The sequence below is a fragment of the Heterodontus francisci genome, chromosome 11, assembly GCF_036365525.1.
Source record: "Heterodontus francisci isolate sHetFra1 chromosome 11, sHetFra1.hap1, whole genome shotgun sequence".
Taxonomy (NCBI): domain Eukaryota; kingdom Metazoa; phylum Chordata; class Chondrichthyes; order Heterodontiformes; family Heterodontidae; genus Heterodontus; species Heterodontus francisci.
In genome coordinates, this window is record NC_090381.1 from 85,968,285 (window position 1) to 85,988,624 (window position 20,340).

General features: G+C 46.2%; 1 protein-coding gene across 1 annotated transcript in view; it reads left to right on the forward strand.

Annotated features, from left to right (window-relative positions):
- Positions 1-8,116, forward strand: part of LOC137375051 (pneumococcal serine-rich repeat protein-like) — an 85,021-nt gene extending 76,905 nt beyond the window's left edge. The window contains exons 107-109 of the mRNA XM_068041677.1: positions 6,163-6,417; positions 7,195-7,470; positions 8,085-8,116. Of these exons, the coding sequence (XP_067897778.1) occupies positions 6,163-6,417; positions 7,195-7,470; positions 8,085-8,116 (563 nt within the window). The remainder of the gene's footprint in view (positions 1-6,162; positions 6,418-7,194; positions 7,471-8,084) is intronic.
- The last annotated feature ends 12,224 nt before the right edge of the window (positions 8,117-20,340 follow it).

Here is a 20,340-nt window from a genome sequence, read left to right on the forward strand (position 1 = left end):
CCACGTCCTTCTGGTAGTGTGGCGACCAGAATTGCACGCAATATTCTAAGTGTGGCCTAACTAAGGTTCTGTACAGCTGCAACATGACTTGCCAATTTTTATACTCTATGCCCTGACAGATGAAGGCAAGCATGCCATATGCCTTCTTGACTACCTTATCCACCTGCATTGCCACTTTCAGTGACCTATGGACCTGTACGCCCAGATCCCTCTGCCTGTCAATACTCCGAAGGGTTCTGCCATTTACTGTATACCTCCCACCTGCATTAGACCTTCCAAAATGCATTACCTCACATTTGTCCGGATTAAACTCCATCTGCCATTTCTCCGCCCAAGTCTCCAACCGATCTATATCCTGCTGTATCCTCTGACAATCCTCATCATTATCCGCGACACCACCAACCTTTGTGTCGTCCGCAAACTTACTAATCAGACCAACTACATTTTCCTCCAAATCATTTATATATACGACAAACAGCAAAGGTCCCAGCATTGATCCCTGCGGAACACCACTAGTCACATCCCTCCATTCAGAAAAACACCCATCCACTGTTACCCTCTGTCTTCTTTGACTGAGCCAGTTCTGTATCCATCTTGCCAACTCACCTTTGATCCCGTGTGACTTCACCTTTTGCACCAGTGTGCCATGCAGGACCTTGTCAAAGGATTGACTAAAGTCCATATAGACAACATCCACCGCCCTTCCCTCATCAATCATCTTCGTCACTTCCTCAGAAAACTCAATCAAATTAGTAAGACACGACCTCCCCTTCACAAAACCATGCTGTCTCTCGCTATTAAGTTCATTTGTTTCCAAATGGGAGTAAATCCTGTCCCGAAGAATCCTCTCTAATAGTTTCCCTACCACTGACGTGAGGCTCACCGGCCTATAATTTCCTGGATTATCCTTACCACCCTTCTTAAACAAAGGAACAACATTGGCTATTTTCCAGTCCTCTGGGACCTCACCTGTAGCCAACGAGGATGCAAAGATTTCTGTCAAGGCCCCAGAAATTTCTTCCCTTGCCTCCCTCAGTATTCCAGGGTAGATCCCATCAGGCCCTGGGGACTTATCTACCTTAATGCTTTGCAAGACACCCAACACCTCCTCCTTTTTGATAATGAGATGACTGAGACTATCTGCACTCTCTTCCCTAGGCTCATCATCCACCAAGTCCTTCTCCTTGGTGAAGACTGATGCAAAGTACTCATTTAGCACCTCACCCATTTCCTCTGGCTCCACGGATAGATTCCCATCTCTGTCCTTGAGTAGGCCTACCTTTTCCCTGGTTACCCTATTGCTCTTTATATATGTATAAAAAGCCTTGGGATTTTCCTCAATCCTGTTTGCCAATGACTTTTCATGACCCCTTTTAGCCCTCCTAACTCCTTGCTTAAGTTCCTTCCTACGGTCTTTATATTCCTCATGTGCTTCATCTGTTCCTAGCCTTGCAGCCCTTACAAATGCTTCCTTTTTCTTTTTGACTAGGGTCACAATATCCCGTGTTACCCAAGCTTCCCGAAACTTGCCAAACTTGTCTTTCTTCCTCACAGGAACATGCTGGTCCTGGATTCTAATCAGCTGACGTTTGAAAGACTCCCACATGTCAGATGTTGATTTACCCTCAAACAGCTGCCCCCAATCTAAATTCTTCAGTTCCTGCCTAATAATGTGATAATTAGTCTTCCCTCAGTTTAGCACCTTCACCCGAGGACTACTCTTATCCTTATCCACAAGTACCTTAAAACTTATGGAATTATGGTCACTGCTCCCGAAATGCTCCCCCACTGAAACTTCGACCACCTGGCCGGGCTCATTCCCCAATACCAAGTCCAGAATGGCCCATCCCTAGTTGGACAATCTACATACTGTTTCAAGAAGCCCTCCTGGATGCTCCTTACAAATTCTGCCCCATCCAAGCCCCTAGCACTAAGTGAGTCCCAGTCAATATTGGGGAAGTTAAAATCACCCACCACTACAACCCTGTTACCTTTACATCTTTCCAAAATCTGTCTACGCCTGTCTGAGGGTCGCTTGACAATCAATCGCACTCGCCTTTGCCGGCGGGAGCGCGGCTGGGGTTTTGTTGCAGAGGTTCCTTTGCTCCTCTACCTCCCGCTGGCTGTTGGGAGGCCTGTAGAAAACCCCCAACATCGTGACTGCACCCTTCCTATTCCTGAGCTTCACCCATATTGCCTCGCTGCATGAACTCTCTGAGGTGGCGTCCCGCAGTACAGCTGTGATATTCTCCTTAACCAGTAATGCAACTCCCCCACCCCTTTTACATCACCCTCTATCCCGCCTGAAGCTTCTAAAGCCTGGAACATTTAGCTGCCAATCCTGCCCTTCCCTCAACCAAGTCTCTGTAATAGCAACAACATCATATTTCCAAGTACTAATCCAAGCTCTAAGTTCATCTGCCTTACCTGTTATACTTCTCGCATTGAAACAAATGCACTTCAGACCACCAGTCCCGCTGTGCTCAGCAACATCTCCCTGCCTGCTCTTCCTCTTAGTCCTACTGGCCTTATTTACTATGTCCTCCTCATTTACTTCACTAGCTGTCCTACTGCTCTGGTTCCCACCCCCCTGCCACACTAGTTTCAACCCTCCCGAGTGACGCTAGCAAACTTTGCAGCCAGGATATTAGTGCCCTTCCAGTTTAGATGCAACCCATTCTTCTTGTACAGGTCCCATCTGTCCGTGAAGAGAGCCCAATGGTCCAGATATCTGAAACCCTCCCTTCTACACCAGCTGCTCAGCCACGTGTTTAGCTGCACTGTCTTCCTAGTTCTAGCCTCACTGGCACGTGGCACAGGGAATAATCCAAAGATTACAACCCTGGAGGTCCTGTCTTTTAACTTCCTACCTAACTCCCTAAACTCCCCCTGCAGGACCTCATCACTCTTCCTGCCTATGTCATTGGTACCGATGTGTATCACAACCTCTGGCTGTTCATCCTCCCCCTTCAGAATGCCCTCTGTCCGTTCAGAGACATCCTTGACCCTGGCACCAGGGAGTCTCCTTCACGTCCACAGAAGCGCCTATCTGTGCCCCTGACTATAGAGTCCCCTATAACTATTGCTGTTCTGCGCTTTGCCCCTCCCTGCTGAACAACAGTGCCAGCCGTGGTGCCACTGCTCTGGCTGCTGCTGTTTTCCCCTGATAGGCCATCCCCCCCAACAGTATCCAAAACGGTATACTTGTTGGAGAGGGGGATAGCCACAGGGGATTCCTGCACTGACTGCCTGCCCCTTCTAGCGGTCACCCATCTATCTGCCTGCACCTTGGGTGTAACCACTTCTCTAAAACTCCTGTCTATGACGCTTTCCGCCATCTGCTTGCTCCTAATTGCATCCAGTTGCCGCTCCAACCAATCCATGCGGTCTGTGAGGAGCTGCAACTGGGTGCACTTCCTGCAGATGTAACCGCCCGGAACGCTGGAAGCGTCACGGACCTCCCACATCTCACAGGTGAAGCACTTCACCCCTCTAACTGACATTTCTATCACTAATTGGTTAATTGATATAAAATAAATAAATACTTATTAAATCCTTACTAAATTATGATACACTTCACTATGTGGTCCCTAGCGCTAGATTTCTACAATAAATATTAAATGCTATCTAAATACAGTAATCTCCTCCGTCTGGTTTAGTTACTCTACTTATTAATTAGTTAATTAGTGTTTTAATCAATTTTTATCAGTTTTATTTTCAAATTCGGTACAAATTCCCTACCAGCCAATCAGGTCACAGCTTTCCTGTGACGACACTTTTTCAGTTTTTTTTTCCCCCACCCAAGGTAACTTACTCTGTAAACTCACTGCTCCGGTACTCCGCCCTCCGAGTCTGCTCTGAGAATTCCCGAGGTTAACTCCGCCCTCCGAGTCTGCTCCGAGAATCTCCGAGGTAAGTTTTTTTTATATACTCACCGCTCCGGAACTCCGCCCTCCGAGTCTGCTCTGAGAATTCCCGAGGTTAACTCCGCCCTCCGAGTCTGCTCCGAGAATCCCCGAGGTTAACTCCGCCCTCCGAGTCTGCTCCGAGAATCCCCGAGGTAAGTTTTTATATACTCACCGCTCTGGAACTCCGCCCTCCGAGTCTGCTCCGAGAATCTCTGAGGTAAGTTTTTTTATATACTCACCGCTCTGGAACTCCGCCCTCCGAGTCTGCTCATGTTGTGCTACTGCCAAGGCGAACTTCTAACCCGTTATCTTTCTGATGGCTTCAATGTGGTATCTATCAGTGCACTTAAATCCCTCTTCTGCATAGACTAAAATTATTAATATGCTCAAATTTGGCAACACTCTCTCAGCAGAGAGCTGCAGTCACAGACAGAGTAGGTGAGGGAACCAGGTCATTAGGGGGCAATTTTCATCTCACCACTTTTTTCAGCATGAATGCGAGACAAAAATGTGTTTTTTTAAAATCTTATCTACTTTGAATGGCCTTTACTTAAGCAGCCAGAGATAGGAGCCTCATTCCAATATTTGATTTGGGATTCTATAAGGCATTTAGCACCCCAAAGCAATGTTGTCTTCCACTGATCAGAGCGCACACTGCACATGTTATGCTCAGTGGAAATGGATGAAAGGTGGCCAAAGCATTGCTGTTTAAATGGACCAGTGAAAGCAATCACAGTTAGTTTTTTTAAATGATTTTTGTGGGATCAGAAGAAGTATAAATTCATCTCCTGGCCCCTCAAAATCATCCTGTCTGCTGTCAGTCCCTCTGCAGAGTCCCGAGCGATTGCTTGCTTCCTCCTGCCCAAGGGAGCCCTGCCAGCTCAGCTCCACAGAGGAGTCACTGGATTTCCCTTCCCATCCCTGCCTCCCAAGTTACCTGTTGGTGCTCATTTAGTGCTTCCAGCTCATCAATTTTATTACAATGAGGCTCTAAATTGATCGAGCCCCCCACCAGCAACGATGGACAGGTGGTGCGATTGTCCAGTACCCATCCAAATCGAAAATTAACCCATAATATTTTGACACCATTTCCCACCCGCATTCCCTATGAGTGCAGCTCCCACTGGGAGCACAGTCTCACAAAATTATCCCTATTGTCTCACATCCTCACCTTGGTTCCCTTATCAGCAAGAAATCTTCTGTGCAGCAGCACCACAACAAAAGCACTGCTAAAACATAAATCTCTAAGGCCTGAATTTCCTTGGGACAGGTAGAATAACCCAACAGGCGAATACAGGAAATGCAACAGGCCCCAGTAAAGTTAAGTCTCCACCCCGAAGAGCAAATTGTGGGAGTTTCCTCTCTAGGGAGGAGCAGGCAATTGTTTCCTCCAGTCTCTGGGAACCTGAAATATGAAAAGGAGACAGAAATGAAAGGATGGCACAAGTTGCCAGAATTCCTGCTGCCCCTACCATTGCTGAACTGGGTACTGGCAAGGTGCTGGCATCCAGCTGAGTGGAATTTCTTAAATGAGGCCCAAAGGAACATTGCAGGTCAAGATCTTGGCCTGGAATACTTTGAAAAATAAATGACCGACCAAGTGAAATTGGCCCCCTTTACAGTGGAATGATTTCAAATTCCGCTGAATGTTTCATGCCAGCCTGTCAGCTTTGCCCGCATGCAGCTGGCATTCAAGATGCGCTGATACTGACCTTTGTACCCACCTGTTTCATGTAAATGACCTGACCATGGAAACCCCAGCCAGGTCAAGATGTCACCTTATTTCTGTTCTGCCATAGTTACCGGTACAGAGCAGAATCATGGACATTCAACCCCATATCATCTCCTGAGTTCCTCTTGTCCACTGGGTTCATTAACTCCTTGAAGAAGTAGTTTGCTAGATATAAACTGCCTTCCATAAAGCTGCACTGAGTTCTTTTTATTTCTCTCGGCACCCATTATTCACTCCTTCAGGATGACCTCGAATAGTTTAGTTGCTGTAGATGTCAGACTTATTGGTCACCATTTTTGCCCCTTTTTATAATCTGTTGTCGTATTTGCCCTTCTGCAGTTTTCAAACTGAACCTTAAAAATAGCAGTCAGGACATATCCGATTTAATTCATCACTTTCTAAAGTACCTTAATGTGCAATCTTTCCGGGCTGGCTGCCTTGCCTTCTTATTAGCGTCATCATTCCATGCATTAGTTCTTCATTTTTAAATTAAATTATTCTGTATGATTTATTTTATTTTAGATCTTGGAAACATTAAAGCAGAAAACGTTGGAAACAACAGTTTTACAATAAAATGGTTGGATCAGACCTTAGAATTGTGTGGCAGCTATAATGTGGAGAAATCACCCAGAGATGGATCATTTCATTGTAATCTCAACTTCATTGAAAACACCTGTGATTTTGTTGATTTAAGCCCTGGTCAAACTTATAAACTGAACGTTCATTATATCGACAATGCCAACAAAACTCTAACACGTGCTTTGAATGTTACTACAGGTACAGTTATCAAATCTAAATTGTACTGACCAAATTTCTAATGCTTCCAGGCTTAAGTGCCCCAATAATAATGGGGATGTGGGAAGGGAGCAGGGGAGAGAGAATTAACAGCCGGGAAGCCCAGAAATGAGGGTTTCCCGGAGGTCCTGTCAAATTTAATGATAGAACCTGATTTAAAGCTTTTGAATCGTATTCCCAGCCGTGATTAGCCAGATTGAGACATGAATAGACTTCAGACATCGGGGGTGGAGGAGGAGATGAATATCAGAGGTTGGATGCGGAAGTTGGACTGCAGGCTTCAGGAGATTGAGCATGGGATGTCAGATCGCGGGAGGAGAGGTCCAATTGTGAATGGGTCGGCTGATCAAGGGAGTTGGATTCCCAACTTGGGTTGGTTTACTGGATACCTTGGAGGGCTGGGGGAAGTACTTCTGCTCTTCCTGGCCCACAAGCACTGCTGAAAAGGCACTGAACCTTTTCACACAGCCATTCTCACTTTCCTTCAGATGCCTGGTTTCCTGAGGCCTGGAAAACCCAGACACCATGAGTTAAATGTGAAACAGAGGTTAAGTTTGACGCAAACAGCCTCTAACATATTTTAAGGTTGAACCTGCCTTCAGAGAGCAAATTAGTTGTCCACCCCCAACCCGTCTGTTAAAAGCAGAAGTAGGCACATTGGAGGCAGAGGGTGGTCAGATATCCAGTTTTATTTATTTATTTAGTCTATCTCGTACAAAATTAGAATCATCATTCTGTTAACTATTCTGCTTAATGTAGTGCCAGCATTTGTATCAAGCATCGAATTCCCATCGGATGGAATCCAAAACACCTCTCTAACAGTTACTTGGGCAGCAGCAGAGGGATACCTGCTTTCATACATCATTCAGTTGACATCACTGTTTAATGAGGAGCAGAAGATTGTTGTACAGTCAAACCAAAATTTCTCTGCTGAGTTTTCTCATTTACAACCTGGACGCACTTACACCATCACAGTGATAACCATGACAAGCAGCAACTTGTCCAATAAAGGAGTGACAGTACAGCAGAGTACAGGTAACATATGGCGAACTACTGTCATTCATTTAATATAGAGACTAGTGTGATCCATTGTAAGTAAAGTAATTTATAAAGTAATGAAGCTTCAGTGGGCAGTGGGATGACTTTTGGATTGATCTTGCAAAAAGCCAGCACAGACATGATGGGCCCAATAGCCTCCTTCCATGCTCCATACTATAAAATTCTATGATTTATGTCGCAACTTACAATTTGGTCCAAGGCCAATTATATTATTATATCATCATAGCTTAATATTGTTGTTAAAATGGTATCAGAATTGTTAATATTGTTGTTAAGATGCTATCAGAATAGTTTCTCCCGGGCTTAACTTTGGTTTAAATATCATAATTTAAGTTAGCTGTAGATTAACTGATATTAATAATCAAATGTGACTTTAGAAAATTATTTGTGTAAAACACATGCTAGAAATGCACTGATCAATGCTTATAGTTAACACTGGCTTCATGGCTAGCTTGATATATTGTAAATTCATGTCCAAATTTATTGAAAATGTATTATTTAACCAGGCTTGCAAGATGGGCATAGATCACAGTTTCAATTGTAAGAAGAATGCTATGGTTGATAAATCAATAAATCTTGCTGGTTGACAGGAAGAGATGAATCTCTGACCCCTTCAGCTTAACTCCCTGTCAAGAAAAAGATTCAACTATTCACATCTGGGAAATACTAGATGGCTAAATTTGGCTCACTGAAACTGTCTTGGATTAACCTTTACATTACATTACCCTAACACAACCAACCACCCTTTTAAAATAACAGTTTTTAAAAAAACTTTCTCTAGAGGAGCAGAGGTGCTCCTCTACTTCCACAGTTGTCGTGATCAGGCCCTCACCCAGTTGAAGCCCACTCCAGGAACTTCCCTTCGTGCCACTGTTGGCAAGGCAAACGCCGCAACATCTGTCACTCTCAGTGCACGAGCTGCCTGTGGAGGTGCCACAGGTGCGAGCAGCTCACACAGCAAGTGTGTGCCCTGGGCACGAGCTGCCTGTGCATTAGTTTACCAGCTGTAGTTTACCAGCCCTAAGACGATGGGCTGGAAGGTGGGAGGAGTCGGAATTTTGCGACGAAAGGCATCAAGAAGGAAGCCAGAGCCTTATCGTCTCAACCGGATATTCCGAAGGGTGGCTTGCATGGCGGAAGGACCTTGTGTTGAAATGTGGTGGGAAGGTAATTAAGCCTGCTGGACAGGCAATTAACTGCAATTTTAACCAAGGATTTTGAACTTTACAAAGTGTCCCTGGGAACTGCGGGGCTTCAGAGCATCACCAAATAAAACGAAGCAGTAGAGGTCAGTGCTGGCTGCAGATAACAGCCATTGGGAATACTAAAGTGGCTTGGCAGAGAAGGGGGGACAGTGGCAATGGGGAGCAGGGACAAAAATGCCAGCACAGCAGGGGCATACCGCCTGAGTGCCATCTCGGAAGTGGCAGTTGTGTGAATAAAGCAGGGGGTGTGAGAGGCCCTGACAAACTGTGCGATGACCTGCCAAGGGCCTCATTCACTCAGGTTTTGAGACCGCCAGTGAGGAGGAGCATCAGAGAGGGAGACAGCTGCAGCCACAGGCAGCAGGACAGCAGAAACCTGAGGGCCAACAGGAACTGCAGCCTTGGAGCGGGGAACACAGGAGGAGGGCAAAGAGGGGCATGCAGCCAGCCTCTTTTGTGCAGAAGAGGTTAAGCACCAGAGAGGGTCTACTGTCAAAGGCTCAGCTTCCGGCAAATGTTGGAGCAGCAATGTCGCCAAAGACTGCTTCTCTCCAGGGAGGCCATCACTGAGTTGTGCGTATTGATGGTGGACGTGTTGAGCCTATTGGGAAATGGTGGCCACATTGATGGTCACTGTGGCAATGAATTTCTAGGCTTCAGGAGAATTCCAAGGATCCACAGGAGGTATATACAGGATCTCAAATTCTGTGGCTCCGCTGCATTGAGGGTCAACAATGCCATCCTCAAGAGGGCCAGCCAGGACATGTGCTTTCATACTGATCTGGGAACCAGGCTGAGAGGGCCTTAGGGTTCAGGGCCATCACTAGATTCCCCGAGGGCATGGTGTCATTGACTGCATGCCTGTAGCCTTCAAGGCTCCCACAGACTAGACTGCAGCCTTTATCAACAGGAAGGGCTTCCACTTGATCGTTGTACTAAGGCAATCCCAGGTGGCCAACCTATTCAGGCTCGCTGCATGCTTTCAAGGATGGATACTGTGTGACAAGGGCTACCCACTGAAGACGTGGCTACTGATGCCTGTGAGGAGCCAGAGCACTGATGTAGAGGAGAGGTTAACACCTGCCATGGGACAACTCAAGCGGCCCTCATGCCTAGATCAATCTGGTGGAGCCCATTAGTATACCCAGTAAGGGTCTTGCATATTGTGGTGGTTTGCTGTGCTCTGCACAACCTGGCTACAGAGGGTAGAGGCTTTGAACAATGAGGATATCATGGATGCGATGCCTCCTCCTACGCTGAGGATATGGAGGAAGATGCCAGCCAGACACTGCATGCTGAAGAACCCCAGGAACCACAGGCAAGGCACCAATGAGATATGCGCAAGTAAGGCTCGGGACAAGCTAATTCAGACACTTTTCAGATGTTCCTTTATGACAGATTCATGCAATCCTTTAAAGCTACAGCCTTCTGCAGTCCTATTGCCATTTCCTTGATTGTCCTTAACATTTACCTTTATTGATTAAAACATAAGACAGCAGCTTGGGGAATGCATCAACCTCACTCGCTGTGGTCCTTGCCATCACATTATTTGAGGAAACCAATATACTGCTGAAGGCCCAGCCGGGGTGCAAAAATGAAAGGATTCCTCTTGCCTTGCAACATCACACATTTATTGGAGAACAAAAAGATTGCAAGTCAGCATTGCATTAACAAAATTTAAACCCGTGAACCCCAAATGCAGCTTGATATTGTTCCTAAATCTCTTACATGTTCTCCTACGTGGTGCTCCCCCTGCACTGCCAGCTGAGATGGAGGTAGACTGCTGACCTTGCTGCCCCACGGCTTTCAATGAATTTGACAGTCATCCTCTGTTGGCCTGAGGCCTGCAGGGCCCAGCATATTGAAGGCCTCCTGCATAGGTGCCAGAGCAACCTCTGTTGTCGCAGCTACGTGAGGTACCAGAGTCACTGACAGAGGGGCTGAGGATCCGCTACCCGTGCCAGGAGCATCCTGAGTGAAGCCCCAGATGCAGCAAGCTGCCACTCCTCTACCCTTTCAGGACACACTTGTACCTCGCTGCTCACCTGAGGGGTGCGAGAACCTAGCGGTGAGTCCAGGTTACTCGTCCCCCTCTCGCCCAGCCATTGCTCCGTGGAGCTCATGGAGTTGCCAATAGCATACATGTCTGTGAGCATCTCCAGAATCCATTGAGTGGTCTCCATAAGGGTTGCCAACCTCTCGATGGAGAAAGCCAAGTGTGCATACGCCAGATACATGGCCTGGATGGACTCCTCCATCGTCCGTGCCAGGGTGCACGTAGCCTCTGGAAGCTCTGCCAGATGTTCCTGCACCTCACACTGCAGCTCCAGCATCTGCTGCCTTGCTGATGACTCCAGAGGCATATCTTCAATTTGAGGCTCAGCATTGCCCTGGCCTCCAACAGTCCTCCGAGTATCAGTGGCCTCAGCTATCACAGCCTCCATCAGCTGCTCGGGTGCGTCTGTGCTGCGCTCACCAGGTTGTGACCCCAAATCTACGCACAAGCAGATACACACCAACATGAGAGTATCTACATTGGTGAAGGATGCCGGGGAATGATGTGCCGGTGCACCCTCTGAGGTCCCCTCCTGCTCCTCAGAGGTGAACAGCTGTTCCAAATGATGACGGCTGTCTGCTCTTGTTCTTGACCTGTGTAAGAGAGAAGATTAATTAGAGGGTAATGCTCATTCCATCCTGTTCTTCAGACTACTCCTACTGTGGAGTTCCATGTGACCATCAGTGGACACATGAGCAATATGTCTCCTGGCCACCCAAGGCTCTCTTGTGCCCATCCTTTAGGCCACTCACTCACTCAGGGCTCCACTCTTGTCTCACCATTTGTGATTGACCAGGCCGCATGCTGATCTCCAAACTCCATAGCCTCCTCTTCCATCGGCATCAGGATGGCCAGATAAGGGTCACCACCGCTGGTCTTCGCCCTTTCTTTGGCATTGTGGGCAGTCTTCTCCTGTAAGCACAGAAATGACCATTGTTAGTCATCCCCAAAGACATGCAAAACACCAATGCTGGTGCCAGCCTGACTGTCCATGATGGTGCCACAGGAATGCCTCCTGCATGCAGCCACTAAGTGGCTCTCTGACTGACTGGGGCTCTTCATGGGGAGGCTGCTCTGCCTCTGACAGCCAATGCTGCTGCCTGGCCATTGTCAGTGACTGGGTGGGCATTCCCTTTCTGCCAATCTCACATTCACACCTAGTCATATGCAAGGCTATAAGGAAGGCAATGTGTGGTGCACTCACCTTCGCAGAACGCATGTCATTAACAGTCTTGCGGCACTGCAGGCAGGTTCGAGGGATGACCCAATGGCTGCTGACCTCCTCAGCGATTTCCATCCAGGCTTACTTGGTCTGGCAGGCCAGTCTCCTCCTCCCATCCTGGGGGAAGAGAACCTCCCTCCTTGCCTGAGCAGCCTGGAAGATAACCTGCAGGGAGGCATCCTTCAGCCACATCCTGTGCTGCCTCCTGCTTCAGATCTTCACTGTGCTGCCTTTGTAGGTGGATGGAATTGTCAGAGTGCTGGCAGCCCTTTAAATGTAGCACCAGCACTTCCAGCAACGTGATCGCATGACGCCCTCACCACCTGAGAGGTCAGCTCCTCCGCCTCCCAACAGTTAACTAACCAGCTGCCACTGAATCACGTTCTCATGCATGTACCCAGCACCCCTCTGACCTCCATCCCCCACCACACTAAGCAGCAGCAGCTCCAGCTTCCAGTCCCAGCGGTGAGGCCTCGAGGCTTACCCCAAAATTCAACCCACCAAGCCAAAGCCCCAGGAGAATTTTCACCCCCAATCAGATTATCCAATGATTTGTGCAGCCAAGCAGGTACGAAAAGTTACATGTCAAACTGTGGTTCTTTGCTCACTGGAGCCTCAGGGAAGATCCCAGAGTCACAATAGTTACCTGTTAGAAGATGGACATTGTTTATTTATTGTCTGGTAATAAAGCAGTAGTGAAACCCTGGACAAATTGAATTTTCAATTTTCATATCGCTGAATTGCATGTATTGTTGAACTTCCAGATTCAGATGAATGTAGCAATGGAGATAATCAGTGTGACCAGATCTGCATTGAACGTCATAAGTTTGAAAACATTCAAGGCTATGAATGTAGTTGTACAACTGGATTTGAATTGGATTCAGACGGAAAAAGTTGCACAGGTGAGAGGAAATCTACAGAAGGATACATTTTACTCATAATAATTATCCTATGCTTGTACATTTATTTTGGAATCATATATCGGGCATTGATGATCATTCGCACCCCACTCATTAAACTTCCTTATCCTTTAATGCTATGATGCAACTACATCAATCTTTAGACTTGGAGCTTTGATTGAACAATCACAATCCATTTTGGAGTCAATTTTCAACTACTAAATGGGAAAATAACAAACAAACATTTTTAAGAAGTTTTTTTCCTATGAGGTCAAAATATTTGCTTAAATATCTCATTTTCAATACAAAAATAATTTTAAAACAAATGACTTGGTGATATTAGTGTTAAAATATTTAGTCCATTCATGTGAATAAAAATCAGGAGAGATGAAAAACAGGCTGCCGATTCGCTAACACCTGTATTGCACAATTACACACAATCAGAATTACCCCGATATCTGTTCACGTCTTGTTGCCTTTTTGACATTGGAGCTGAGATTTCCTGTGCTAGGTGAATTGAGGTATGTCTTATGCATGGTGGGTACGACTCTCCCACCTCCACAAAGATGCATCCCCATCCCCAGTGACACAGTGTCGGTATGCTGGTGGCACTGTGCTGTCATTATAAGTGTGGTAAATAAATGATTTTGTTTTGGAATCCAATATCAAAGGCTACAGGCTTTTGGCCCATTTAAATTTTAACACTGCCATAACGACACTTAATGCCAGTCACGATCCTTGCATCCAGCATTGCTATGGTGCAAATGACGGAAAATGTATAGAATGACGTACTTGCCTCATTTCCATATTATCACAACGCGCCCACCCCAATATGAGCAGATATATTGTACATTTCTCAGTCACTTTCAGAAACAAATCCCAGAATGGCCAAGGTGAGGAGCTTTATACCAAGGAACTAATGTAATTCACGTGGAAATCTAAGCTTGTGTTTAAGGTATTAATTTAACAGAATTATTGAACCTGTTAAAGTAAGATTGTTAAATTAATAAACAGAATTAAACAAAATATTTTTCAAAATCAGTGAAAGGTTAAAAACTTAGGTTATTACTTATCAATTTTAATATTAAAAAGTGGTCATTGCACACACCAATTAGTAACCATTTTAGACGATTTAAGAAGTTTATCTATTTATATTTACATTATGATTGCATGCTGTGGAAAACAACATCATGAATGTAGAAGTTATTACTCTAGCAGGGAACAAATATGGAGTGAACCTTTTAATAAGTTATTCTATTTCTGTCATTACAGCTATTGTCAGTTGCACTCTCAGCTGCACAAATGGAAAATGTTTCATCAACAAAGCCTCCAAACAACCTACATGCCAATGTAATAAAGGATACCTTTTGGGTGAATCAGGCACAGTCTGCAGAGGTGAGACATTATTAATACTATTTTACTTATTTCACATCCTATGTATTTAAAATGAAGCAGCACTATGGAGGCCTAACACCGCTTTTGTTGGGTGCCTTGCGCTGCAGGCCACTTCCGCCACAGCCCAGGCAGCGTTCTGTGAGCAGAACGGTGCATGCAGGGGCATGCCCTGTGTGCGCCAGAAGGCCTTGAATTAATGCTATCCTCCCGTTACACAGCCCAAATTGTTTATGTGATGCCAAGAATCCAAATTTGGACCATGCGGGTAACAAATTCCTAAATCGGACTGCAAACAATAAACATTCTACTGCAAGCTGGGTTTTGCAGTAGCATTATTGAAAGGATCAGGTACAAATTGCAAGTAAGGTGATTGTTAAGAACTTTTCCTATTGCAAAGTGTCTGGAAGTACGCTGGAGTGTTTTTGGAGGTGCTGTGATGAGTTCCTGGATTTGCCAGGGAGTGTTGCTGCATCCTCATAGGGAGGGTAGAGGAGTAGGTGACCTGTCCGCACAAAAGCTGCAACAGATATAGGGGTAACAATGGCAGTTCCTCTGAGTCTGCAGCACAACAGGGATGTGGAGCTGAGACTAAAGGGAGAGCAAGCTCTGTGTCATGATCTCTGACAACTTTGAGCTGGACTCTTCCATGCTCCTTGACAGTGATAGGAGCTGCCTGACAGACCAGCCAATGCACACAGCATCATGGTGTGCATGTCCATCAGTGCTGTCCCACGGAGGCCCTCCCCCCCACCGACCACGGCCCAACCGCCCCCACTGGACAACACTCCCCCTCCTCTCCTAGGTGACCCTCCCCTTGCTTTGCTGGAGTTCGGTCAATTGTCCTCGGTGAGGCCTCAAAAGCTTAGTTCCAGGGCCTTCCTTCCTCTTGCTTCCATTGCCTGGGTATAGTCCCAGCAGTGGCCACTGTTCCCATGGTGCTGCTGGGACTAAGAGCTGCCGACCCGCTAATTGGCTGGCAGCAGCTCCATTAGGCGGGACTTCCTGCTTCAGAGAAGTGGAAGTCCCGCCGAAGGCCAGTTAAGAGCCTGGGGAGTGAAAAATCCTGGCGTGGCTGCCCTGGCCCGGCGGAGGCAGGCTTGCCCCCAACTTTTGGGCTGGTGAGCGGGACCTCCCGCCCAATGTAAAATTCCAGCCATAATTATTTTGTGATACACAACATGTATTCCTGGGTTTGTATAACATTGTGTTTGTGATTTGTGGTGGCACTGCGCCCATGAACCAGAATAGCATTCTGGGTGGAATTCACTGATCATCTATTCTTTGGGAAAGCCAGCGCTTTGGTGAATTATGTTTCCCTACTGTCTTTGAGATCTACTAACTGTGCTGTACTGACATTACACGTTGTGAGGAGATATAATTTCTCGAGCAATATTTCTGTGCTAAGCTTCAGCCTCTTTATGCATTTCTCTGCTGTAATTACTAGCTAACTGTGCTTGGTAAGGAAGACCCACTATGTAGCCGAGGGGTAGGAATTTAATGCATGCCACACATGCCACCTAACACACATTTCATGCTTTCCAGCAAGGAGCAGTGCGTAGTGACCAGGAATGTGAATTTTGTTTGATTTTTAGTGCTCCCCAGCCAGGGGCCTGATGATAGCTGTACCACCTTTCCTGCTAGCACAGCTGGGAATAGTCAAATCTGAGACCATGGGCTAGTTTTAACCTAACCTGTACAACTAAAAGTGAACTAATCAGATTGACTGCCTGATTTACATGCTGCCTGATTTTGTTTTCCATTGACATAAATGTATCTCAGTGCAACATTGTAATGTATGTTTACTCAATAGGGTATCAGTGAAACTTTAAAGGAAAGTTAATTTCGTCATTTAGAATTACGTATCATAGAGGGCAAAATGCAGAGCTTATTAACATGTCCGTGTTGTTTTATAATAATAATAATGACTTATTATGGAAGAATAAAGCTATGTAACCTGGAATGGACAACCATATATGATAGCTTTCAAAACAGTATCTTTTCTTACTTTGAGCTTGAAATGAGCATTATGATAATCAACCATGACTAATTCAGGATAAAAACATCGACACCTTCATATATGAAGATTCTAGCTGAGGACAATAATTGTGTTAACATCACTGGTTAAACAGTCAACAGATAAACAAATACTAGATCAGTCAGAGATACTAGATCAGTCAGAGGAAACAAAAGATAATTGTATAAGTGCTGGATCAGACTAGAAGGAGATAATGGGATGGATTTTGTTGAGCTCCCGACATCGGGCTCCGTGGCGAGGGGGCCAGAATATCGGAATGGCAGTGGCCCGCCACGGAGCCTGATGCCAGGATTACCAGGCCCGATCATCCAGGCAAGGGGAAGCTCTGTAGCGGCACATCCGCCGCTCTTCGGGAGGACCCAGATTTCAATATTCAAATCAGCCATTTAGATACATTTAAATGGAAGCCAGAGCAATTTTACTGGGAGTTGCTGATCTTCCGAGTGGCATGTGGCACTCCCACACCTTCGCTCGCCCATCCAGGGAAAGCTGGCACCACCTAGGTGGGGAAGGGGGGAACCCTGTATTTGTACTGAAGTAAGGGGAGGAAGGGTTGAACTCTGCACTTAGGTCAATTGGTAGGGTGAAAGGATCAATTCTGCACTTCATGCAGTTGGGATGGGAAAGAGGTAATCAGGGCTTTTCTGATGTAGTTGGGGGAGGGGGGGGTCAATATTTATTTTTTGTTGCACTTGCGGCGGGGGGGGGGGGGGGGGGGGGAGGGGGTTGGGAAATGGGGTCAACTTTGATCAACCCAGGCCTGGCAGCCCTTTCAAAATGGCGCCAGCGCCTGCGCAGAAGCAGGCCATGTGATTGGGATGGCAGCCACCCTACGTATTATAATGAACTGCTGGACTGAAGATTGCGGCAGCATGGTGGCAAGCAGCCCGTGCATGTGGTCCGCCATTTTTTTCGCCCACCGCTACCGTCAGCAGCACGAAAACACAATTCAGCCCAATCAGTGGGCTGCTTTAGCCATCACTTCTGTAGTCATTATTGCCTACATTGTAAACAAACAATGGAACTTAAGACACAAAGGAAACCGCCTAGGTTTACTGATGATACAAAGCAAGGAGAAGTGGTGCTGCTGATGATAGCTGGGATTAAGAAGATCAAATTCAGGGGATATCAGATGGATTGGTTGTTTGGGATGACATATGAAAAATATTGGTCCAAAAATTAGTGGAAAGATAATCAGCTGAATTTTTCCAGCTTGCCACAAGCTTCCAAAGCAGCGGGGCCCACGCGTGAGATGTGCGCTGTGGAGCTACCGTGATATTTGACGCGGTGGCTCATTTCCATGGAAGGGGAGGAATGCCCGCCCCCAATGACGGAGGGGGTGTGCGCTCCATCCTCGGCAATGGCGTCTGGCGCCACCACACAGACGCCGGTGCCATTTTTAAAGCGCTTCAAGCCCTTCAGGCCCATTTAAATTTTGAAATGTGCAGGTCTTTAAAAAATAGATTTAAAACATTATTAGCAGTTTCAATCCTCTCTCCCCACCCCCCAATTTATTAATTGCCCTCCTCCCCCCCCCACAAAAAAAAGTCAGCAGTCGATCCTGACCTTTCCCCCCCTGAGTTTTCTTTATTTTAACGTTCAACCCCTTCCCACCATCCCCTCAACCAAGATCAAAGTTTTTACCTGCTCCCCACTGGCCCCCCACCCCCCCCGCACATTCTGCCCTGAAAACTTCACTCCTCTCCCCTCTCCACCTGTGTTCCGCCTCGGATCTCCAAGTGGAAATCTGAAGGCGTGGGAGTTCCAGCAATCAGCCGGAATATCGGAGCGGGACGGCCATCGCGTCAAAGTAGGTCCTTATTCATGTTATTTAAATAAACCAGAATATTTTAATTGGATTGGGGGCTGCCACGAGGCCTTGCCACTGCCGGTCATATTGGACGGGGCCTTCCCGGTATCGAGGCCCATAACGGGCCTCTCCCGGAGGAATTTTCAGGGCCTCCCACCATGACCCCTGGTGTTGGGAGGCTATTAAAATCCAGCCCAGTGGTGAGTTTGCAGCCCCTGGCATCATGAGTGCATAAAAAACCGCAATTTGCAGCGAGGAAGAGATAACCTGTGAGCTGTGGGTGGCACAGTGGCGCATTGGTTAGCACCGCAGTCTCACAGCTCCAGTGACCTGGGTTCAATTCTGGGTACTGCCTGTGTGGAGTTTGCAAGTTCTCCCTGTGTTTGCGTGGGTTTCCTCCGGGTGCTCCGGTTTCCTCCCACATGCCAAAGACTTGCAGGTTGATAGGTAAATTGGCCATTAGCAATTGCCCCCTAGTATAGGTACGTGGTAGGGAAATATAGGGACAGGTGGGGATGTGGTAGGAATATGGAATTAGTGTAGGATTAGTATAAATGGTCGGCACAGACTCGGTGGGCCGAAGGGCGTGTTTCAGTGCTGTATCTCTAAACTAAACTATCAATTTGCATTTTTTCTCTCTGCCAGTTGGTACCCGAAATATGAAATCATGCCAGCATGTGCAATATTATGGAGGATCAATTAGTATTTAACATAAAATGCATGAAAGAAGAGGTTCACTCAGAAGAAAGTGGATACGCAATAACTGCACTAATGCTGAAAAAGCTGAAATTTACCTATGTGGAGCAAAATAAAAATAGAATGTTGATTGTGAAGAAATGGGCTCTTCCTTTTGCTTAGTATTTAATATAAATTGATGCAATGAGAGGGCTGTTTGATTTTGCCTTTTCATTTCATTAAATTATATGTTGAACTTATATGTGAAGTATTAGATGTGCTAAACATAGGGAGAGAGGAAGTATTAATGGGACCAGCATCCTTGAAAGTTGACAAATCACCAGGGCCAGATGAAATGTCCCCTAGGCTGTTAAAAGAAGCAAGAGAGGAAATAGCAGAGGGTCTGATCATCATTTTACAGTCCTCACTGGATACAGGTGTAGTGCCGGAGGATTGGAGAATTGCTAATGTGTACCTCTGTTTAAAAAGGGAGCGAAGGGTAGACCGAATAATTACAGGCCAATCAGTCTAACCTCACTAGTGGGCAAATTATTGGAATCTATTCTGAGAGACAGGATAAACTGTCCCTTAGAAAGGCACAGGTTAATCAAGGATCGTAAGCATGGATTTGTTAAGGGAAGATCTTGTTTGACGAACTTGATTGAATTTTTTGAAGAAGTAACAAGGAAGATAGATGAGGGTAGTGCAGTTGATATGGTCTCCATGGATTTTAGCAAGGCTTTTGACAAGGCCCTACATGGCAGACTGGTTCAAAAAATATAATCCCATGGGATCCAGGGAAATGCAGCAAGGTGGATACAAAATTGGCTCAGTGGCAGGAAACAAAGTGTAATTGTTGACGGGTGTTTTAACGACTGGAGGGCTGTTTCCAGTGGCGTTCCGCAGGGCTCAGTACTGGGTCCCCTGCTTTTTGTGGTATATATTAACGATTTGGATGTAAATGTAGGGGGCATGATCTAGACGTTTGCAGACAATGCAAAGATTGGCCGTGTGGTAGATAGCAAGGAGGACAGCTGTAGGCTGCAGGAAGATATTGATCGTCTAAGTCAGATGGGCAGAAAAGTGGCAAATGAAATTCAACTTGGAGAAGTGTGAGGTGATGCATTTGGGGAGGTCAAACAAGGCAAAGGAATACATGATTAATGGGAAAATACTGAGAGGTGTAGAGGAAGTGAGGGACTTTGGAGTGAATGTCCACAGATCATTGAAGGTAGCAGGACAGGTCATTAAGGTCGTTAAGAAGGCATATGGAATCTTTTCCTTTTATTAGCCGAGGTATAGAATTTAAGAGCAGGGAGGTTATGCTGGAACTGTATAACTCATTGGTTAGGCCACAACTTGAGTACTGTGTGCAGTTCTGGTCACCTCATTATAGAAAGGATGTAATTGCACTAGAGTGGGTAAAGAGGAGATTTACGAGAATGTTGCCAGAGTTGGAAAAATGCAGCTATGAGGAAAGATTGGATAGGCTGGGGTTGTTCTCCTTGGAACAGAGAAGGCTGAGGGGAAATTTGATTGAGATGAACAA